The sequence below is a fragment of the Sporothrix schenckii genome, assembly GCF_000961545.1.
Source record: "Sporothrix schenckii 1099-18 chromosome Unknown Cont41, whole genome shotgun sequence".
NCBI lineage: Eukaryota > Fungi > Ascomycota > Sordariomycetes > Ophiostomatales > Ophiostomataceae > Sporothrix > Sporothrix schenckii.
This window is the reverse complement of record NW_015971142.1, coordinates 389,242-411,926: the sequence shown is the minus strand read 5'-3', so window position 1 is coordinate 411,926 and position 22,685 is coordinate 389,242. Positions and strand designations below refer to the sequence as shown.

At 54.6% G+C, this 22,685-nt stretch overlaps 7 protein-coding genes across 7 annotated transcripts; 4 read left to right on the top strand and 3 right to left on the bottom strand.

Annotated features, from left to right (window-relative positions):
• Nucleotides 1-5,691: 5,691 nt before the first annotated feature.
• On the top strand, nucleotides 5,692-8,418 carry SPSK_07026 (uncharacterized protein; the record flags this gene model as incomplete). Its single annotated transcript, XM_016733696.1, has 2 exons — nucleotides 5,692-8,246; nucleotides 8,310-8,418. The coding sequence occupies 2 exons, from the start codon at nucleotides 5,692-5,694 to the stop codon at nucleotides 8,416-8,418; spliced, it is 2,664 nt and encodes an 887-aa protein (XP_016590428.1).
• A 363-nt stretch (nucleotides 8,419-8,781) lies between these two features.
• Nucleotides 8,782-9,229, bottom strand: SPSK_08082 (uncharacterized protein; the record flags this gene model as incomplete). Its single annotated transcript, XM_016734727.1, has 2 exons — nucleotides 8,782-9,123; nucleotides 9,173-9,229. The coding sequence occupies 2 exons, from the start codon at nucleotides 9,227-9,229 to the stop codon at nucleotides 8,782-8,784; spliced, it is 399 nt and encodes a 132-aa protein (XP_016590427.1).
• A 904-nt stretch (nucleotides 9,230-10,133) lies between these two features.
• On the top strand, nucleotides 10,134-11,358 carry SPSK_07621 (uncharacterized protein; the record flags this gene model as incomplete). Its single annotated transcript, XM_016734280.1, has 2 exons — nucleotides 10,134-10,596; nucleotides 10,676-11,358. The coding sequence occupies 2 exons, from the start codon at nucleotides 10,134-10,136 to the stop codon at nucleotides 11,356-11,358; spliced, it is 1,146 nt and encodes a 381-aa protein (XP_016590426.1).
• Nucleotides 11,359-12,635: 1,277 nt separating this feature from the next.
• On the bottom strand, nucleotides 12,636-13,977 carry SPSK_10776 (uncharacterized protein; the record flags this gene model as incomplete). Its single annotated transcript, XM_016737056.1, has 2 exons — nucleotides 12,636-13,610; nucleotides 13,849-13,977. 2 exons carry the CDS (start codon nucleotides 13,975-13,977, stop codon nucleotides 12,636-12,638), a joined length of 1,104 nt encoding a protein of 367 aa, XP_016590425.1.
• Nucleotides 13,978-18,585: 4,608 nt separating this feature from the next.
• Nucleotides 18,586-19,809, top strand: SPSK_07623 (3-deoxy-7-phosphoheptulonate synthase; the record flags this gene model as incomplete). The annotated part of the gene is made up of 2 exons (XM_016734282.1): nucleotides 18,586-18,631; nucleotides 18,719-19,809. 2 exons carry the CDS (start codon nucleotides 18,586-18,588, stop codon nucleotides 19,807-19,809), a joined length of 1,137 nt encoding a protein of 378 aa, XP_016590424.1.
• A 322-nt stretch (nucleotides 19,810-20,131) lies between these two features.
• On the bottom strand, nucleotides 20,132-20,870 carry SPSK_07930 (uncharacterized protein; the record flags this gene model as incomplete). The annotated part of the gene is made up of 2 exons (XM_016734583.1): nucleotides 20,132-20,772; nucleotides 20,807-20,870. 2 exons carry the CDS (start codon nucleotides 20,868-20,870, stop codon nucleotides 20,132-20,134), a joined length of 705 nt encoding a protein of 234 aa, XP_016590423.1.
• A 600-nt stretch (nucleotides 20,871-21,470) lies between these two features.
• Nucleotides 21,471-22,286, top strand: SPSK_07885 (uncharacterized protein; the record flags this gene model as incomplete). Its single annotated transcript, XM_016734538.1, has 1 exon — nucleotides 21,471-22,286. The coding sequence occupies one exon, from the start codon at nucleotides 21,471-21,473 to the stop codon at nucleotides 22,284-22,286; it is 816 nt and encodes a 271-aa protein (XP_016590422.1).
• Between the last annotated feature and the right edge of the window lie 399 nt (nucleotides 22,287-22,685).

Genomic DNA, 22,685 nt, shown 5'->3' with positions numbered 1-22,685 from the left:
CACTCTCCAAAAGCATCAGGCAGGAACAGAAAACAGGCAGCAAGGAAAGAGCAGCCGACCGGCATCAGTGTCCCCCTCTTCCCATTTCATCCTTCTCATTTCGCAACCTCTCAGCATCGCCAGAAGGCAAAGCGGAATGCAAAACAAGAACAACAACCAACATATGGGCACCAACGTGTATCCTGCGCTCCTGTTTGTCTCCGAACAGCCCCAAGTCACATCAGCCGCCCCGCCCTTCTCGCTTCCCTCGCCCGACCGCTTCCCGCACTGGTGTGGGTGATTGTGTGTGGGCAATGGACTCTTGCTAGAAGGCTCAACGAGATGGCGTTCCTTCTGCTTCCTTTCTCACTCTCTCCCCTCTTCTGTTCTGCTCCCGTCCGCCTACGCGTATACGTCGTATTATTCATAAACATTGTCCACTCCAAACTTGCCTCGAGGTGGCCCTTGTTTTCTAGGCCCGCGTCTATTATTCGGGTCTCGCCTACGCTTCAGCCATCGAACGACAAACAGTTACCATCTAACGTTTTCTTTGTCTCGCGGACCGTCAAACTATTTTCCACTAGCACTGGGCGGGCCCATCCTTGAATAGAACCTGATCCCTGCGTGTACGTACCAATCGCGGCTGCCCCACCCCCCTGCTGCTTCCCGAGCCTTTTTTTGTTTGTGTGGACCTTGCGAAGAGCCTCTTTTTGCTTGTCTCTTTCTTGCTTGTCTTCGGCTGTCTCTTGTCTGCCTTTCGCTCTGCCCTGGGGTTTTTTTCATTGCATTTCATCCTGTTATCCACTTCACGGAACGTGCAATACGAAATACGCGTTCGCGTGTAAAGTCAATACGTCAAGCTCGAGCAACTTTACTTTTTAGCCTTTTCTTTTTGTTTTTTGATTTGATCATTGGCGCGTATCTGTCTGGTCCCGTTAAATGAGTGCCTCACGATTTACATGCGTCCGACTTATACGCATCACGAACAATACGCCATATTTGAAATGATACCAAAAAAGTGCAAAGTGGAAAGAGCGACGTAGCGAGAATATTGGGGAGCAATGTATCTCACCATAAGACTCACTGGTAACCCTCAGCAATTGATCACATTGTCCCCTCTTTCTTACTTTATTTATATTTTCGCTGAAACCAGGCCACCCTTGACGCTTCGTTAAGACGCAGTATCTCATGCAGAACAGCGCAGCAGTGCAGGAGGTAAGCTTTCCTTCTCTCCTTTGTGTTTATGGGGTCCATAGCCAACGAGGACATGTTCGTGGACTTTACTACTCCTTTCCGGAATCAAAACTCGACTCCTCCCCGCAGGGTAGTGAAGTGCGCGAAGCCAACGAGGCCCCTGGCCAGGTGCCGGGATTTTGGCTGTGCCCCTCAAAACGCTCGCTTCCTTTGGTGGGATTCGAACCTCGCAAAAAGAAAAATGATAGGAAATGGCGGGCAACAACAGGAGGATAGCACATACCCACTTTTATTTATGCTACCTCAAAAGTATTTGTATTTGTTTCCTCTGTACGTGGGCATGATTTTCATCCTGCAACTGTAATTCGTCCACGACAGTTGTGAAATGCACTTTCCTGCCACAACAAGAGCAGCTGCACGGGTTGGGAGATGTTGGGGCGTACTACGAGACGTCCTGTTGGACATGGGTGAGGCTTTTACATGGAGGCTTCGGAAAGGAGGCTCTTTGAAAGGCTCTTTGGGGCTCTATTTTGTGCATATATGTGCGGGTGGCGAAATCCTTATTTGAAAGTCTCTCTTGTACTCACTTCTGGACATATTGAGGGGGGAAACGAGGCGCTGGTCACCACATCGGCCGCAAGTTAACGGTTCTACAGTCCCTCACCGATCCTGCATCGATGCAAATTGCACTCAGTTCATCCTTCGTCGTGAATCCTTTGGTCCCAAACTTTTCCTGGCTTATGCGGGCTTAACGCGCTTCGCATCTTACGGCACAGGACAGTTTTTTGTCTTTTGCAGAGTCTACTTATCTTTATCTCATTACCCGCTCTGGCCTCGTTCCTCTCGTACTTTGTAGCCTTTTTGAGTTTTATTTTGGTTTCTGTACGATGTACGGAATGCGGATTCGTCGTATTACCCACACAGAGGTTGCGGCTTCGCGTCTCGCTATTATGGGAATGAGACCTTTTTTCATAGCCTCCTCGACAGGGGTTAGTTTTCCTGCAAGACTCCTACCTCTGCCAATGGTGACAATTAATTGGTACGGATGATGATGTTGACAAGGCTTGCACTGCAGTCCACCCAAGCTGCAGTGTAAGGACAAGTCTCTGGTCTCGCATATGCTACTTTATTCCTTTTTGCCAACGGTTTAACTTTCCTTCAACTGTCGGTCTTACGCAGCCCAGACGGGCTGTTGGACACTCCGCTTCCTTCCCCCTCGGCCTTTCCCCTCTTTACAATCGAATCAGTTATTCTTTGCGTCCAGAATATTCTGACGGTTACTTCAAGACCGTTTTCTCCTTTCCCATTCCGTCTAAAATACACCTTGGATTGCCTTCGATATATCCACATGGGCCCGCCATGCATTCCTTGTCTGTCTGCACCTTTGAAATGCTTTGCTCAGACCAATCATGGGCCCAACCCCGCCCTGGAGTTCTGCTCTTCCTTGCACTAACAAATATTTGGGACTCAACCAAAGAGCTACATCGTGCATCAAGTTGTTTGGCATAGATTCTCAATTTCTTTTGACCCAGGAGCTTACCGTCTCTGCCTAGACAACGACGCCCCCAAAACGCTCGCTACCTGTCCTGCGAAACGGTACAGAGATGACTGCGTCTCATTTTTAACCTTCCCCTCCCGCAGTGAGATATAATTTCTGACCATCCCAACAGATGAGGCACAGAGTCCAAGCAATGCGGCACCCAAAATGGGGCCTTTAGTAAGAAAGGGGGACAGAAGTAAGATTGAGACGGCTGTGATCCCTCAGCAATCTTCTAAGCATCTTGCATTTTCATCCCCTTGATGTTTAAAAACAAGTCTCTCCACAAGTTTGGTTTCGTACTGTTACCCTGCTCCTCTATGGTTGCAGTGGTTCCTCTGGTTCTTGTCTTGCCCTGTTTTCCTGGTTGTTGCTGTCGGTTGGCTTCTGCGCACCTCACTCCACTCACTTCTCAGCATGTAACACACCCCCCTGATGCCATGCCACAACCCCCTGCACATTCCCGGTAGCGCAGGGCTTGACAGGGAATCGGGCCAGAACGCAAGGGCATCAGCCGCCAGGACGTGGTCGCAGCCCGCCTTTTCGGCCATAACATCATCTTCAACGGCCAGCAATGGAGACTGAAGAGGGCCAGACACAGCACACCAGTTGCTGATCTCTCCCTAATCTCTGCCATTGCGTATCAATTTTTTCTTCTTTTTCTTTTGCTTCTTTTCTGGGTTGGATACCACCTTTCGATACTTTTTTTGGTACTCTGAGATTGTCACCTCCTTTTACTGCCTTTCGTTCTTGCCTCGTAGAAACTATGTATCTCCAGCTCGTTCCTTCCTTCCTTTCTTAAAATCCATTACGAAGGCCGAAGGCAACAGCGATTGGTGGCACCTTCCGCCACCAGAACTTGATCACAAGGTGGCCCCTTTCCCCCGGTGAAGCATCATTCCCACCTTTTCCTCTCTTTCGCCTCTCCGTGTCCCCTCGTTGATTTGCTGCCTTCTTATCCCACTCCCTCATTCTCACGCGGACACGCATCCTCGTTAGCTAAGCCCACCGGCGACGTACATCCAGTTGTGCACTTTTATGTCTCCTTTCACCAACATCCACAGTCCCACCACGTCCGCCACATCCACATCATCTGCCACCGCCGTGACCTCCAAAGGAGACGCGTCAACAAGGGGCAGAGCACCAGTCCCCGAGCCAAACGGCTTTCTGGTCCCTGTTGTCACTCCGTCTCGCCCTTGGCGTCATCAGCCTCAACCCCCAATGTCCACATCGCCGCACCGCCCGAGTCCTACGAATGTATTAGCCGCCTTCCGCCGCCGCCAAAAATAGTCAAAGTCAAGACCCTGTGTTCAGTGTGGCAGGACCGTAAGGCAAGAAACGAAACGAAACGAAACGAAACACACGCGCTCGCTCGCTCTCTCTCTGGCCTACTCCCGGATACCAGCAGACGGTCTGCAGCCTAAACAAGAAACAAATCACAACGCGCCGGCTGCACTTGATGGTGCCGCACAACATCATCCAAGGGCCACAATAAAACAATCCGACCTCGGACCAAGCATAGGAATATCGAGCACAAACGCCACACCAAGTCTGCAGCTCTCTCTCTTATTTTTTTATTTTATTTCCCAGTGCTATATTCCCGCCAGACACTCCAGCAACAACAACCGCGGCCGTGTTACGCAAGCCCGCTTTTTTTCTTTGAAATCGACTGACAAGGAAAGGACACAAAGCCAACCAAAACTGAAAGAGCCTGGCCCAAACGCCAAAGACAACGGACCGAGAGTGTGGTAGTGGCCTAACCTAGTTCCTGGCCTTGCCACGCGGCGAGGACGACAGCTCCCACCTCAGGGTCCATAAAGTTAAGCAAAGAAGAGGCACATAAACAAAACAGAAAAGAAAGAAAGAAAGCGTGAAAGCAAAAGACGAAGACTGGGGGAGCCATTCAAGCTCCTGGCCCACTGTCCTCAACACCGACAGCTCTAGAAGCCCAGACCGAGAAGGGGAAAACAGGGACACAGACAATCCCCAAATCCCACGACCAACCAACCCAATCTCTTTCTTGGTCTCCTATTACCTTGTGTCTCACAGCCTCCTGCCTCTCCACGCCTCGACTTTGCTTACCCGCCTCGATCATTTATTCGCCTTCCACACTAAGCAAATTGGCGCGCAAACGTTGCGCACTTCTGCAGTTCCTCCCCGCTGCTCCGTTGGCACGGAGTACGTGCTTTCTGGATTGCAGCCATTGCACTGCATGCAAGAGTGTGTGCCTTGTTTACTCTCGTTGGGCTTCTGTGCGCACCACCACCCCCTCGTTGTGCGAGCTCAAGTGCACATGTGTGTGCCTGTGTCCAATATAGCGGCAACACTCGACGCTGATTGCAGTTAACAAAAGGGAAATAGCCGGACGGCACACCAACCTCCAATCTCTGAGACAGCTGCAGTACTTCGATCTAGCTGTAGCATCTCGAATCTCATGGGCCGCTGTCTCGCCTTGTCAACTCCCGTCCTGTCCTGAGGCCTCGCCTTGTCATCCTGTCTCCTCTCTTTCCTCCAGCTCCGCCGTGGCATACCCAACCTACCTTTCCCCGTCTCGTCTCGTTTTTTCCCCTTCAACTCTTCAGCCGCTTGGCCCCCTCGTCGGTTCTTTGCCGTCCATTCTCGTACTAGTCCCCCTTGGTCTTACCCACAAACAACTCTACGTCTACAACCTTTGTCTAACATCGTCTGTCTTACTTGGCCTGGTTGTTTACCTTGCACAGCTTTTATTGTCTGTTCATCCTGTGCCTTCGTGCACTCCACCCCATGGCGAGCTGATGCCACCGAGGCCCACCTCCTGGAACTTCTCTGACTGTCGTCAAGAGTCCTCCGAACATCCTGATCCTCTATTCCCCCCCTGCCCTTGTCTTGGGTCATCTACTTCTTCTCCCCCCCTCCCTCTCACATTCACCTTCTTTTCCCCGTCTTCTTTATAATATCGAGCCGTCCCCTTTACCCAACGGGGACGAGCACGGCCGGAAGATATGAATACGGTACACTCCACCAGCGCCACCCTTGCCTCCCTCAACTCAGCAGATGTCTACGATTCCGATGGCATCGACCCGCGGGAGAGCCCGCCCCTACAGCAAAAGACGCTGAAGCTGCGCATAACTCCTAGCCCCCCGCCCAAAGTGACTGAAGTTAGTCGTTCCTCCCTGCACTCCTCTCCCTCCACCTCCCGTCGCCGTTCCTCTTCTAATCGTCGTCGCAAGGCCAAACCGTCACTCGGACAGACTGTGCTTCTGCAGTACATGGCAGGCGGGCGGAACCCTGATATTGCTCATTTTGCCAGCCAATGTGTCCCCTCTGACGAGTCTGAGGAGGACGAAGACGACGACGAGGACGAGGATATTGGCCGGACCCGCGAGTCGACCTCGGAATTCCTAAACAACGACTCGGACAGCGATAAGGACGACGACGAGGATAGCACGGACGAGGACGATCACCGGAGGAGCCACAAGGAGATATCCGACCAGAACCACAGACGTCTGTTTATTGGAGAGACAACGCGACGATACTCAACAGACGCCAGGCCGTCAAGGCCAGAACAGCAGCAGCAGCGATCAGTACACCGTGAAGGGCGTGAAAGGTCTCCAAGAGGCAAACAACGACAGCAATCACCTACCAGCCTTCTGACATTAGACAACGGAGATGACGCCATGTCTCTGGACGAACCTAGCCCTCCGCCACAGAGGCCGCCGCAGCAATCACATCAGCACGGCCGGCAGCAGCAAGAAAAGCCGGAACGGAGTCCTGAACATGACAGAAAACAACGACATGCGAGATCCGGAGCCGCCAGTACAGTCCCTTTAGCGGGCGCAAACCTAGCTGCGATAGCAATGGCTGCGGCGGGAGCCATCGCGAATCCAGGCCAGAGTGTACAGCCATCCGATGTCACAATACCGCAGACAACCTCCATCAGTAACAGGCCTGATACGAGCCTGGCTCCCCCGCCGCCTCCGCGCTCACCAGGAGCCAAGAGAGACCACAGTGGCGCTCTCAAGCCCATATCTATCGCACCCGGTGGCCTTCGCTTGGAAAGCATCGTATTGTCCCCGCAACAACAGCATGGCGGCCGCCCGGCTGGGCCTATGGACGCCGCAGGTAGCAGGAGCGGCGGTGGCCTCAGTCCAGAACAAATGCGCCGCCAGTACTCTTCCTCGTCGCAAAACGCCGTTCCCGCATATTCGCCTCGCCCCGGCAGCACCGCGTCACACCAGGACCAGCAATCCGACCAGTCCCAATTACTTACTCCGGCATCCGCCGTAACGCCCGGGGCAATGTCCGCTTCCTCGACGACATTTCCACCTCTTCTTTTGAGAGACGACCGCTCTGTGGTTGGCAGCACTGGAGCCTCGTCACTCGCCACACCCTCATCTACACACTCGCCCAACGACTACCACTCCCCTTTCTCACCAAATGGTACCGGTGTCGCTGCATCCCCGGCGCAGATCACGGCATTCTCGCCGCTAAACCAAGCTGACGTCCACGTCTACCGACAATCCACTGGTAGTTCCCTGCCGTCGCTACCGCCGATGCAACCGTACGGCTCGCCACGAAACGATATACATAGCGCCGCGTCTCCTATGTCTGCAAATACCCCGGCGGGCCATGCTCCCAGCAACCACAGCAGCAGTGGCAGTGCTGGACAGTCACAGCAAACCCTGCTCCCGCCGATCCGTGAGCACCTCGCGGGCCCCCTTACGGAGTCTAGCCCGACAGGCCCAGAAACCCGACGACCGCCACAATTCATTCCGCCTCCGACTGGGTACACACGGCTCCCTTCCATGTCACATTCACACCACTCGTCGCCCGCATCTCCAGACGAAATTTATCGTCGGAACAGTGACCATGCGTCGCCAAACAGCAGTTCCGGGAATTTTGGAGGCCAGCCTGGCAGTAGTCAGTCCTACTACGCTCCGCAGACTGCACACTTGAGCAATCATAGCGGCGGCCACCGTGGTACGGCCGAGTACGGCGCAGACACACCCACTTCAGAACCACATTACAGCACACCTGGGTCGACTGGCCGGCCAGCCGCCTCCCCTGGACACCTATTGAACCCGATGGTGACGTCTCCGCTACCGGGGCCCGGTAGCATGGTTCTCCCTCCGGTCAGACACGACAGTACGCCGCGCCAGCAACCATCGATCGAGTCTCTCACCAGTCACATGCAGCCGCACTCGCCCAATGGCCAGCATATGCCGCCGCCGCTCGCTCACCCTCAGCAACCGCCGCTACAACGACCACCACAGCCGTCGCATACGACAGCCCAGGGCCCGTACAAGTGTGAAGTGCCGGGCTGCACCGCCGCGCCTTTCCCGACGCAATACCTCTTAAACTCACACGCCAATGTGCACTCCTCTGCACGGCCGCACTACTGTCCTGTCCCTGGCTGCCCGCGAAGCGAAACCGGCAAGGGCTTCAAACGCAAAAATGAGATGATCCGTCATGGTCTTGTGCACCAGTCGCCGGGCTATGTGTGCCCGTTTTGTCCGGACCGGGAGCACAAGTACCCGCGTCCAGACAACTTGCAAAGGTACGACATGCAATGTACCCCTCCCCTGTATTTCAAGCTTTGTTCTAACCCAGTCATTTATAGGCACGTCCGTGTTCACCACAAAGAAAAGAGCAAAGACGATCCGCTTCTACGCGATGTCCTGGCTCAGCGCGCGGAGGGTCCCAGTCGAGGCCGCCGCCGACGCCTGTAAATGCCGGTTCGAACAATACAACAAGTTGGTGGTCTACATTCCATCTACGGTTTTGATTACATTGTCACCTTGCATATCATATACTGGGTTTGATATGGGCGGACAAAGAAAAGGAGCTCGTGCTATGTACGAGACTATTGTGTTTTCTAGCGTCTATTGGTGTTTTTTTGTGGCCTTTATACGTTTCTTTATCGGATTTTCACATTTTGATGCCCAAAACCTAGCCATTTTGTTTATTTTTGCTAGGTTTATTTCATGACATACCCCTTTTCTGTTTTTCTCTTCACGTTTATAATTTATACTTACAAATCACATTTACATTACTTGCCACATACGTTTTGCTTTTCATCAGTCTGCAGTGAATCAAACCAGGTGTTCGTTAGGTACCGGAAGACGGTGTGGCACGATAGCGTTGCCCGTGGGACCGTCTGTATTTACCGTGCCCTGCCCGCAGACTTGAGGACGGAGCATGATGGCGCTTGACGTTTCAATGTAGGCGAGATCTCCATGGCCAATCGAGTTCGGCATATGCAGAGTTCGGCGGCTATCCCTGGGCAGATGCTTGTCGATTTCGATATCGCGGCGCATCTCATCGACCAAATATACACTGTGACCCTTTAGAGCCGGGGTTACGACTTTTCGGACTGGTTTTCCGCCGTGCACCAGTTCGACACGGCCTGTGCTGCCAGCGCCGACAAATGAGCCCTATGCGTCGTCGAGTTAGCAAAGCAGACGTTGCAAAGGAAGATGGAACGTGGGCTTCTTTTTCGTCATACACAAGACTCAACGGTGTCTGGGTTCGTCGTATCATCACTTTTGGTGCCTGTTTTTCTTTCGCAATTGTCAAGAAGTTGAACGGGCCGGGAAACGGTAGGATAGGATATTGTTCACCTGCTGATGGAATGATAAAGCGTACAAGGTCCCATGTACCACCTATTTACATGAGCGGGGGATGAGCGCAGATGACGAATAGTGCTAGCCAGAGCGGCCCGTGCCCGAAACGCCAATAACTCATGTATGTTTTCTCTTCATGTCTCTCATTACAAATATTCGCATTTGCATTATTGTCTACCGTCTGTCTCATTGTTCTCCTCGCACCAATGCGTCGGCGAGGACCAGCGAATACCCGCTGCTGTACGTGTATCGGCTGTACCTCGCTCCTCCGCTCCCAGAGAGAATGGACGCACTTCTTATTTGCAGCTTACTTTTCCTCACGTATTAGATATTGTTTACTTTCTTTGATGCGCCTCCTTGACGTCTAGCTAACGCTACGTTTGTCGCCAGCTGGCAGGTGGGTCCACAAGCTGTAAGTGCTGGCCAATCATACTGCACAGTTGCCACAGCGCTCTTCGAATGCTTCTCCGTCCCGCCAATGGGCCCCGCCTACCAAAACGAGAAAAAAACTGGTGCGCTTAGGTGTGCTGCGGCTGGCAGCTGCTCTGATCAAGCGCGGGGGATTCTTTTTGCCCAGGCGAAAAAAGTTGCTCCAAACGAGAATGTGGTCGCCAAAAAGATCTCCTGATGCTCGACCGCGAAACAATAGCTTGACCTCAAACCCCCTTCCAACCCGTCCCGCACAAACAGCACAGCGTTCAATTGCAATTGCTCGATCGACTACGGGCTCGGGCAATTGGCGAGAGTGGGAGTCAACCTAACACGAAAGAAGCGAGCAGCGAAGCGAAACATCGAGAACCGAGCAGCCACACACAGCCGACATGGCCATCCCGACACCACCACGCAGCGTCTCGGACGCCACGCGCTTCACCTCGACGACACCCCACGCCTGGAGCGCTGCTGCCGCCGCGTCGGTCCGCCGCGCCACGTCCTCACAAGCCGCCTTCGCTTCCTCTTCCTCCTCGACCTCCTCTTCCAACACCTCCCGCTTCCAGAGCCCCGCCAGCAGCCGGCCACCCGCGGCAGCACAATCCAAAGCTGCACGGCGAGGCGCCACACCGGCGCCGGGTGGCCCGCGGGGCCCGCGGGGCCCGTCCCCTGCCGGTGGTGCCGCGGCGCCTGTTGCTGGCGAGACCCCCGAGCAGAAAGTCGCCCGTCTCCGCGCCGCACACCAGGCGGCCAAGAATGCAAAAGTTTCGCAGCTCGACCGCGTCATTGGCGGCACGCGCCGTGTCTTTGACAACGCCCACCGCTTTACCATTGTCGGCCTGATTGGCTTTACCGGTAGGTCAGACCAGTCTTTATTGTTTTTCTTTCTTTCTTTCTTTTTTTCTCCATGTCGTCTAACGAACCTCGTTCCCAGCCATCGCCGGCTTGTTGACGGCGTACACGACCGTCGACATGCTGCGATTCAACAGCCGCCGCAAGAAGGAGTTCCAGGCCGCCCAGCAGCAGATGGACGCCGACAGTCTGGCGGCCGCCCGCCTCGCGTTTATGCGCGGCGACGCCACGCCAGCACAGGCCGCCATGGTCGAGGCAGCGCACGAGCACGAACAGGCGGTGCGGAGCAGCGCGGACGGCGGTGCTGCTGCTGCTGCCGATGCCAGCCGTGGCGAAGCGCCCATTTTCAAGGTGCCGAGCCTGCTCGGTGCGCCTGCGCCGGTGGCCGCACCGGTGGCCGCACCGGAACAGGAGGCGGCGGCCACGACGTCGACAGATGCGTCGTCCTGGGGCGGTGGCATCCGCTCGTGGTTCTCGTCGACGCCGCGTGCCAAGGAAGAGGACGATGCGAGCAAGGCCGCCGGCGCGCCGCCGAAAGAGAGGGACACGGGCCGGGCGCTGGAGGAGAAGCAAAAGGCGGCCGCCGCCGCGTACCAGGCGATTACCGACCGGGCACGGCAGGCACTGGACAGTGAGCGCGCCAACCAGCGGGACGGTGGCCCGCTGGACCGACTGGGACTGGACGACAAGAGCCACGGCACGGCGATCCCGGGTAACCCGGCTGCCACTCCCGCTGCCAAGAAGAGCTGGTGGCAGGTGTGGTAGAATGGTGCCGGCGAGGGGACCTGGGGCCGTGGGTGAAAAAATCGATGGGCAGGTTGCTAATGGTGACTTGTCCATTGGCTGTATATTATCAAATCCTACAAGAGAACCGGTGGCTTCTTGTTGCATTCTATTTTTACATTACATCTCTCACATTCATGTCGTCTATCTTCTTTGCATTTCATGGTGTCTCTGGGACAGCAGAGACTTCTGCTTGATATAGTCCAAAATTCACTTGTCAAAATCATGAAGCAGCAGGAAAACATAAGTTTAGCGTTGCCAATGTTCGTTTCAAAATCCAACGAAGAAGGTCTTTCCGCTGGTCTGGATTTGCATTGTAGTTCTGCTGTCTGGTCGTGTTCTCATTATAGTGTACTAATAAAGTAATACAGGTAAGGAATGGAAGGGGGTATTAGTCGGTATTAAAAAAGGAGTGAATGCCAATAAACATAGTGCACCGTGGTAGAGGCGTCGCAGTGTATCCCCCGTTGTTGTTCTGAGCAGGGGCGATCTGCTGTTGATGTAAGTCGAGAATGAATGTGTGACAAGTCCGTGGAGCCCGGGCTGCCTAAAAAAAGCAATGAAAAAAAAAAAAAAACCTTGAAAGTCGCCATGCTGTGGTGAAAAGCAATGAAAGAAAAATATAGACACGCTGTAACGGAAACCGAAAGAACGCCGTAGGAAAATGGAACAAGGAACTGGTAAGAAGATGAAATCGAGGGCTTGAGTGATATTGGTCGGCAATTACTGCTTGTCGCAAAACCCGCTTAGAGAAGTCAGGGAAAGAGGCCAGTGTCGGCGTGGAAAGAACGGAAAGTAAGCTCAGCGAAGAGTCGTATCAATCGCAGCCGCTGTGAGAGCTACTGGTTAAAACTCGGCGCATTGGAAGCTGGAATGATAACGCTCGATAGCAGGCCTGTCGACGCAGGCACAGTCTGGCAAGGACGGCAGCCTGTGAGAGAAATGGCTTTGTCGTCACTGCCCAAGATGTAGATCTTGCCAGTCTGGAGAGGCCGGTCGCCAGCGCTAATGTTTCGAACATTCTCTTCGTCTTCTCGGTCGGCAGCAGGTAAAGGTTCCTGCAACGTATCGGCCCCGGCCGGTTTAAATTCATCGAGCAGCTTTCGAATGCGTAACCGTTTCGCCTGGATGCGAGCACGGCGTTGCGCAGCATCAGAGAGCACGGCCTCGGTCCGGTCGCTTCGATTCGCTTCCCTCCTTGACCGACTGGTTGTGTCGGCACTGCCCTCAGGAGGTCCGACAAGCACGGTTCTGCCTCTCTAAGAAACGATAATATGGTTGAAATGGCCGGGAACTCTATTGCGGCACTTCTCACAGTCGGCCCGGTAGCCTATGCTGAACGACTTCTTCATTCCAGGCTGCTGGGTCCAGGCAACAATCGTGTGGCGACTGCGCGTGTGGCCCTTCCGGGGAGACGGTGTAGCGGCGGGATCGCTGTCGAGGGTGCTGCCGCTTCCGCGGATCGGGGACGACGCCGCCATCGGCGTATGCGAATGCATGGCGGACGATCGGGTCGGTGTTCCAAGGAGATCGTCGTCATGCTCACCGCAACCCTCGATGTTCTCGTGGCCGGGCGATTGTCCGAGTCCTCCTTGCAGGGCCATGCTGTCGAGAACCATATCGGGGCTGCCAGCTGCTTCCTCGCCACCGCTCTCGCTGATCGGCGAAGGCAGCGACCGGTTCTGGACCATGGACCACTCGCCCAGGACAGCAGGATGCTCCAGAGAGCGAGGCACGGAGCGGTCCTCAGCCGCGACGGGGTCGGTCGGAGTGGGGGCGACCATGCTGTTGTGCATAACGTTGCCGGCCGCACCGCCCCAGTTGTTGCCGCGAACTTGGACGGCGAAGCTGGGCTGGATCGGCGTCGGCATACGGCTGGCAATGACGGAGTCCTGGTCGGGTTGCGACGGACCGGGCACGAGGTGCTGATGCTGCTGCTGCTGCTGCGCGTGGTTGACGTGTGCAGGGGGGCTCAGCATGTCGTCGGTGGCCATATCCATGTCCATGTCGCTGCTCTCGACGACAGCGGGGACACCGCTCTGTTGGCCGTAGATGGACTGCTGCTGCTGAACCGCTGCATGTTGTGCGGCATGCTGCGGTGCGCTCTCCGAGAAGGAGCCCGGTGGGGTTATGGCGGGATCAGGGCGCTGTTGGCCGGCATCGGCCCCTACGGCAAGATCCCATTTTCGCGGTGAGGTCGGCGACGTCCTAAACGGCAGTGTTTGCAGCCGTTTCTAGAAATGACGGTTTAGTAATTGCACATGTTCGCAGGTTGCGGGGGATGCGGACAAGTGTATATCCCGTGCGTCCAGGTCCAGTTGTAAACAATGCCAACAATGCAAGTGCAGCTGCATCGGCAATTCATGTCATCGCTATTTCGACAATTTGCAGAATGAGAAGCATTTCACTGCATCTCGATAGCACAAATGTGGGAGTGAGGGAATGGCAAGGACGCAGGTTGGGATGGCTTACATTTCTGTGCTCGGTAAAGCCCACGGTCGACCCATTCATGCCATCGGTAGCCACCTCGTCCTCATGGAACCGTTTTAATGGACCGCGAGGATAGTCAAAGTCCGAAGACTCTGGTTGTGAGGAGAACATGGTGGCAGCAGCTCTTTGTGTGCTTAACAAGAGAGCTTCCCGATGGTTGTGAGATGGAGATGACAAAAGACGTGAGGTTCGTCGTATTGGTTGAGTCGATAAAATGAGAGCGAAAGCGGAACGAAGAGAAAAAGAGAGTGGCGAAAGACGAGTCGAGAGAAGGGGAAAGGGAGGGGATGCCGAAAAGGTGGGCACCCGTGAAGCAGGGCGAATCCGATAGCAAAGAAAGGCGAGTGAGATCGAACGAAGCGTAGGCTTTTCGGCCTCTGGCGTCCTTTTGTGGCGGGGGTTTGGTGACGAAGAGGAACCAGATGTGCTAAAAACGTAGCTGGGCAGATCGGCGTGCGGAGTATTAAATGTTTTGTAGTGGGAGTTTAGCTGGGCGGCAGTGGGTGTGGCGTGGTTGGTGGCACTAGCATTGCTAAGAATGACAACCGGTGATCGATACTGGTATTATTGAATGGGATGATACGAAGCGTGCAATGGCGACAGTCAACAAAGGGAAGAAAGAAGAGAGGAGAAAGCGATGTCGGAATTTGGTGAGAATGGAAATGGTGACAAGATGCACGAACGACGAAAATGAGGAGGGAAGGAGCAAAGGAGACTGGTTGTTGTCCTTTTTTGTGTCGGAGAATGTGGCTTGCAGCCGAGCCAGGAGTGTTGCCGTTGACTCGAACTTGCGACACGCAAGGCACAGTAAAATCGACAGGGGAGGAAGGAGGTGACTGCAGAGTGCTGGAAGAAAAGCGCCTGGCGAGGTTGGCTGCTGGACCGGACTAGAAGGCAAGTGCGACCCAGCTAAAACCACAGTGATGGAGCAAGTCCTCCTACAGGCCGGTGATAGTGTAATGGATGGTAGAATAACGGTGTTCCGACAACGCCACAGAAAAGAGGCAGGACCAACCGGATGGTAAGGGACGTGCTGAACTAGACGTATTGTGCTTTATGATTCACTGTTTATTTTGTCCGGCATCGAACTGGGCGCATTGAAGACGGGTGTTATAGACGAAGTTGGTTGGACGAGGTGGGAAGTTCGGGGTAAATAAGGAAAACAAAGGAAATAAACGGCGGGCACTATAGAGTGACCAAGAAACAAAATAGACGACTCGTCGAGATAATGAAGACCAGAAGGGAAGCAAAGGAGAACCTAAAAAACAGGCAAAAATGGATAGAAAACCAGAATCAAGGTGAGACAAGAGGATAAAAGAACCTGGAATGAGTACGGAGTGAAGCGAGGCAGTGTTGAGGTGTGGCGATGTCGACAAAGAGCAGAAAGAAAAGGGAATTTTGAAGTTGGCGAGGAAGAGTGAAAGTACAAGAGACAAGTAAACACCGGGGTCATGACCGTAGACATATGAATATGGAGCGCGTATGACCTTTCTCGGCGACAATCGCGAGACATTCACGGACTGGACATCAAGGGACATCCACAGTACGCAAACAACATTGGAGTCAAGACGGTCGGGGCATTCGGCATAGAGTGTGCAAGGGAGGCCAGGCCACACCCTGTCCCCGCCATACCAAGCCATGCAACGTAAACACTACAGAATGGAGCATACCAGGATCCTGGCTACTGGCTGCTGGCTGCTGGCTGCTGGCCACTGCCGCTTCCGTTACCCAAAGGGTCCTTGGGTGATCATCGTAGGCCTGCCAGGCCACCGGATCCTCATCTCTGGGTCTGTTTTTTGAAGGGACGATGTGTGCATGAAGGACGGTGGGTTGCCCAGAGTGTCAGAGTGTGTATGTTGTATAGTGGGGGCGCCTTTTGGTGATTCAGCAAAGTGCTTTCACACACCAAGGCTGGCAGAACTCGTATTCTGCCGAGATGGAGTTCGTACGAACTGTTTTTTGTTGATTTCCCCTTGCCTCCGTTACTGGCGTCTTTCCTGGTATAGTGTTATTACGGGTGATCTCCTATTCACCGAAAAAAACGATGCGAATACACCACAACAAAAAGAGAGGAGAGAGGAAAGAGGACAAGAATGTCGGTGCTCACAATGATCGTCACGTTCGGTGGCGAGTTGCTGGAGCTGAGCCATAGGCAAGCATGCGCCGGTCACATCCACTGCGAGACATATATTCCTGTCTTCTGTCGCTCGCCGTCGTCCTTTCTTGGACGTGGTGGGACCCGTCAACTGGATGCCGATCCATAGGGACGATGCGCGTCCCTGGGTTGGCCACTTTCCTTTGTCTTGTCCATCTGTTTTGGCTGCCGTTCTTGGAAAAGCACACCGTGACATTGGCCAGCGTCGCGGGCCTACAAGTTTCAGGACTGCTTCAAGATGAGCTGGGGGTAGCGCAGGCCTTTGCGGACATCGTCGCAACGGCGCGTCCATGGCAAGCGAGACGATGTTTCCCTGTTTTATCTGTAGCAGACGAGACGGTGAGAACACGCAAAATGGGACTTGTAAACGATATAAGAGCGTCGTTTTGGCTTGGCATTACTTATTTGCGACAACAGCTGGTTCCATATAAGTGGACTAGAGTTGGAGATGTCCAGAGGGAACAACGGACGGAGCGGGTCCTGTGGATGGAGAAATCCGTCAGCCTGGAGAGCAAAGTTTACTGATGAAGACGTGGTTCATTGGCCGTTTTGGTTTGATGTGCATCGTCTCCTTTGGAGGGAATTAATCTCCGTGATGATGCTGACCCGACAGATTTGCCTATCGAGTTTACGCAGCAGATACATGGAAATAGAAACCATCACAGAAAACAACGGGTGTCGTATTTTGTTGGCGTTTTCAGACGATACACAATGCAAGCATCTCATATTTCAATTACCTTTGTGTGTATATTTTATTTACAAAAACGGTGTTAAGTCGCTGCGCTTGTACTGAGAAAACGCCGGGAAATAATAAAATACAATACATGTAGCACCACAACCTCAAGTGTCTCTATCGCAATTTGACATTTCAGATATTGTCCGGGCCATGCTTGCTTTCCTTGTAAAATATCGTCAAGGCCTTGGACTTTGCCTGAACCACACGCGACTCTCCGATTCTCGGTCTGTGAGGCTCTCCTATCACCGTTTTTGTGTGATCGATGCACTGTCGGCGGTATTCCAACTTTTACTTTTGTGTTTTCTGGGTTAATTCTGATTTTGAACATGATAAAAGTGGAAACAGCTGAACATGTCTAACTAAGAAAATAAAATCAACAGAATCCGAGCAACTCTGACTCGTTGTGTCTCGCAGTCGTCCTTTGACACCATGTCCCACGTTGTGCTTCCTGCTACGGCTTACATCATTAGGAGGATGTCCCGTACGGTCCTGCATCTCTATTTGTTTTGACTCGGCAGCCGGCCCGAACTGTCAGATATTATTTTTTTTACGAAAGTCATAAATGAGAGAACGGCGCACGGCATCTTTTCCGCCCACGGATGGCAGGATGCAGTGTTGTGTAGTAACCAATGGACCACAGCAGGAGAGACGCACGAGGCTGTGTGCCCGGGTCGGATTGGACTTGCTCGCCGCACGCCTTTCATGCATTTCTTTTTCGTTCTTTTTGCTTTGGCCATTGTGTAGTGCTCCGGAGCACGGCGTCTACCAATGCTGTCATCAGTGGGTCACAGGCTTGGGTCTTGCTGCGTTTTCCTCCCATTGCCATTCGCTCGTCCGTCTTGACAACCGAACCCAAATGCTAGCCAAAGGCGGTGTGTCGTCAGTCGTCACCCCGCGCTGCAGAATCGCGGAAGAGACGAGGGACTAAAAAAAAAAAGAACGAGGGGCGGTTTTTTTTCTTGCGAAAGCGCCCGATCAGAGGGGGAAAAAAAAATGAGCGTCACAATCATAACACAAAGGGCCTTTTGTCTCTCTCCATTGCCTGCCACAGCATTCCTAGTATCACGTAGAGTTGTGTGCAAGCTGATGGAGCACGGTATACGAACAATTTGCAAGTGTTTATTTTATGTTTTCTGGCTAGACCGGGTCGCAATTGCCAAAACACCAAGCCAAGCAAACTTTCCAATGCCACATCGGCCAATGTCGAACTTGTCCGTCAATCGCTCCTTCTCTTGCTTCTGACCGTAGGCCGCCTCCCGAATACGAGCCATAACAGCTTCGGTCGTTCTTTCTTCAGTGTATTCCTCAGCATCGTTTGCCCTGTTTGCCTCTGTGGCCGTTTTCTCCAAGCGCCGTCATTCCCCTGTGCCCTAGTTAGGACACGCCTCTTTCTGCCCAATTCCCCGTGCCTTCTTCCCTCGCAGATATTCTTTGGTGGTTCCTTCTTACCTTGTTGCTGCTCTTGCTGGTGCTTGCCTCTCCTGACGTCTGACTCACACCACGCTGTCGGTGCCCCTTGTCCCGTTTTTCCCGTCCTCTTTCGTTGGTCCTTTTCTTTTCTTTTGTTGGAATCACTTTACATGCGCCGATTCATATTTTACACTGCACCACTGTACCACTGTACTCCAAGCTGGCCTCGCCTCATTTAATACCATTGCCTCGTCCGCTGTTGTTGCGCCGGTTATTGTCGTCTTCATATTCCCCGTCTACGTTTCAACTCAATTGGTGTCCAGGAAAAGCTCCAATTGCTTCTACGTCTCGCAACTTCTCCCATTCCGTCTACAGCTGCTTCGGATACATTCCCCATTCGATTGCCATTGCTTCCAAAATGCCTGGAGTTGACGCTTCCCCTCTCGTCGTCGACAATTTGCGAGGTGAGTGAGAGAAGTGCAGTGCCTTGTTTCCTTTTCTTTTTTTTAAACTTTTTTTTAAAAAAAATCAGAGTTCACTAACACGCCCAGTCCTCGGCCAGGACCCCCTCATTCCCCCAGACTTGTTGATCTCCGAGATCCCCATCACCGAGGCCGCCGTCGAGACCGTTGTCAAAGGCCGCAGGGATGCCGTCAACATTATCATGGGCCGCAGCGACCGCCTGCTGGTGATTGTCGGCCCCTGCTCCATCCACGACCCGGCCACGGCCATTGAGTACCGCGACCGCCTGCTCGCACTCGCCAAGACGCTGCAGGACGACCTGCACATTGTCATGCGCGCGTACCTCGAGAAGCCGCGCACGACGGTCGGCTGGAAGGGCCTGATCAACGACCCGGACATTGACTCGACCTTCAAGATCAACAAGGGCCTGCGCGTCTCGCGCCAGCTCTTCTGCGACCTGACCAGCGGCGGCATGCCCATTGCCTCGGAGATGCTCGACACCATCTCGCCCCAGTTCCTGGCCGACTTCATCTCCGTCGGCGCCATCGGCGCCCGCACGACGGAGAGCCAGCTGCACCGCGAGCTGGCCTCGGGCTTGTCGTTCCCCGTGGGCTTCAAGAACGGCACCGACGGCAACCTGGGCGTCGCGATTGACGCGATTGGCGCGGCGGCGGCGCGCCACCACTTTATGGGCGTGACGAAGCAAGGGCTGGCGGCGATTACGCGCACATCGGGCAACGAGCACGGCTTTGTGATTCTGCGGGGCGGCACCAAGGGCCCCAACTACAGCAAGGAGCACATCCAGGACGCCAAGGCGGTGCTGGAGAAGAAGGGCCAGAAGCTGGCCATTATGGTGGACTGCTCGCACGGCAACTCCAACAAGAACCACCGCAACCAGCCCAAGGTGGCCGCGACGGTGGCGGCGCAGCTGCGCGAGGGCGAGAAGGCCATTGTCGGCGTCATGATCGAGTCCAACATTGGCGAGGGCAACCAGAAGGTGCCGGCCGAGGGTGCGGCCGCCCTGAAGAAGGGTGTCAGCATCACGGACGCCTGCATCGACTGGGAGTCGACCGTCACTGTCCTGCAGGACCTGGCCGCGGCCGTCCGCGCGCGGCGAGAGATCCACACGGGCGCCGCCGACGCCGCGACGCCAAAGACGACGCTTCTGGAGGAAGAGTAAGATGCGAGCACACGAATATACGTTGGGGTGTGAAAGGGAAGTACGATACAATACCAAAAAGGAGGCTAGTATACCAAAAACACACACATGGGTTGGGACTCCATAATCTGGGAAGGAGAAGATAGAATGAGATAGAACCACAACCACCATGGACCTGAGAGTCTATATTTTGAGTCGTTTACGGGAACATACAAAGAAGAACAAATGATTCGCCAACACACACAGCACGATGTGATCGTAACCAAGGTTTTTATTAAAAGAATCGCTGCAAACTCGAAATGACAACGCCTCGAAAGTCTTCAACGGCCCCACCATCTCCCAGTTAGTCCGCACTGCTACCGCCCAACGGCGCATACTGGCCACGCGGACCGGCTGCCGAGGGCGCCGAAAGCGGACTGCCCGACCCGCGGCGGCGGCCGCCGATGCCAATGGTCGCCAGCAGCCTCTGGACGATGTTGCCACGGCCGTTGTCACGGTCGTTGTGCCCACCGCCGCCCAGCAACGGCGCTCGTGCATCCGCGCCCTCCGTCAAGTGCAGCGCGTGCTGCACGGCCTTCCAGCCGAGCAGACCGGCCGTGCCAAGCAAAAAACACCAGACAATAATCTGGTCCTTGCGGCTGTCGCGCTGGAAGCACATGGTGACGACGTCCTTTTCCTCGGCGCCCTTGCAGATGGGCAGGTTGTAGTTGAGGCAGAAGGCGCGGTTGCACTGGGTGCACGACGAGGAGCTGGCGCGGGCGTCCACGTTGTGGAGGCTGCGGCCGTAACGGGACGCAACGGCATCGCCATCGACATCGCCATCGACATGGACGCCTCGCGACGACGGGGGCGGGTTGCCGTTGACGGGCTGGGCGTGCTGTGGGCCGAGGGGGATGATGGTGCTGTTGGTGAAGCAAGTGCATTTGCAGAACGTGGGCGCAGCTGTCCATGTTAGCGACCACGTCGTGTCAACGTGTGCATTGTCTGTGTATGCATTGTGTTTTCTGAGGAGACGTACAAGCGGCAGAAACCAACGCGAAGAAGAGGCTGAGCGCCGCGAGGATGCGCTGTATTCGCGCCATGGTCGTGATTAAATGTGTAAAAGGGCGTCGCAAAGGAATCAACGCTCGAGTGGTCAATGTTCGCAGTGGCCAGGTCTCGTCGTCGTGTTCGACACTGTCGTCGTGCTTCTGAAGGCAAACTGGCAGCTGTCTTAATGCTGTAACGGAAACGTAGGCATTTCTATAGCGGGGCAAGCATATGCATTTAGACGCTAGAGTGCCGATAGCACGTATCTGCTACGAAGCAGTGAACAATCAACGCCGTACAGAATATTACACCGTATTACGCCGTATTGGCTAACCGCCAAGCGAGACGGGGCCAGTCACAATGCATCATTGTGCACACCACCCTCCAATGTTAGGCTGCGAGAGGGGGCCCAGACGATAACGATATTTGACCGAGATTTTTCTGGAACATCCAGGGCTCACCGATTGATTTCTGTTGCTTTTGACCTCACCTTTTTCTACGCTTTCGGCCTTTGTTTTTGGTCACCTTGTTGTCGTTATTTAGTGCGCAGACACTGCAGCCCTGAAAGAGCCCCACTGAAGCTCTGCCGCACCGCCTGCTATCGCTGTAAGCTGGATCGCACCGGTACCGAAACCTCGCCGCAACCAAACGCCATGCCTCTCACGGTGCCGTCCAAGGCGACGCTCGTCGCGCTGTCGCTGGTGCCCGTGGTGGCCCCGACCGTCTACCTGTTGCTGGTCCAGGCGATCACGTCGTACTACGTCGGCGCCTCGGCGACGCAGCAGCGCGTGCTGACGGCCAAGGACAAGGACGCCGTAGCGGCCGCGGCGGCCACCGCCGCGTCTGGCGCCGCCAAGACCTTTTCGGACGCGACCACCGTGGCCGACACGGTGCCGCCGCACTCGCTGCCGGCCGAGGTGTACGGCGACGACGCGCCGTACGTGGTCTACTGCGAGCGCGTCGTCTCCAAGCCGGTGCCCATCCAGCGGCTGACCACGGGCCGCGCGGACGGGCAGCTCCTGACGACGTACCTGCGCGGCACGTTTGGCGCGTTCAGCTGGACGCCCATGGGCCTCATCATGCACCGCATCGTCCAGGACCCGGCCCTGCGCAAGACGTTTGGCGCCGACCACCTGGAGGCGCTGGCGTTCCAAAAGGACGACGTGGCCTGCGGGCCCCATCTGGTGACGTACCGCAGCCGCGACCGCGCCGAGCTCATGACGCAGCCGCTGGCCGACAAGCCGGACCTGGTGGTGCACGCGGTGATTGTGGCGGCGGTCGAGACGACGGCGTCGGGCAACGAGGTGGTCTTTGTCAACGAGACGTGGTTCTGGCGGCATGCCAAGGACGAGCCGCCGTCGTTGCTGGAGAGCGCGGCGGGGCGGTGGGTGCACAACCTGATCGGCAGCTGGATGATTTTCAAGGGCACGACCAAGGTGACGGCACCGGTGAAGGCGAAGAAGGAGTAGGCGCGAGGGTGGGGGATGCCATGGGAGGCTGAACGAGGAGTGTACGTTGATGGGAGGTTATCTGTTTGACTTTGTTTTGTTGGACGTGTCTTGACGTCTCGACGATAACTGTCTATTTCTTTCTCTCATTTCTGCTAGATATCTGCCGTTGAAATGTTTCCATGCCAGTTATGCCGGAGAAAGAGCCGACCATAAAGGACATCGCCACTCTGCTCTTAATTTACCATTCTTTATTAAGATGTGCTGGTGTCTACTCTGTACATGTTCGTTTCGACCTGGAACTGTGGAGGCAAACTCGCGACTGACGCCAGAGGGACATGTGCTTTTGTATCACAGCTACTACTTTCTTCATTCTGTTCCTTTTATGCAGCTTCATGTTTGTCATTCACATTACTTCTG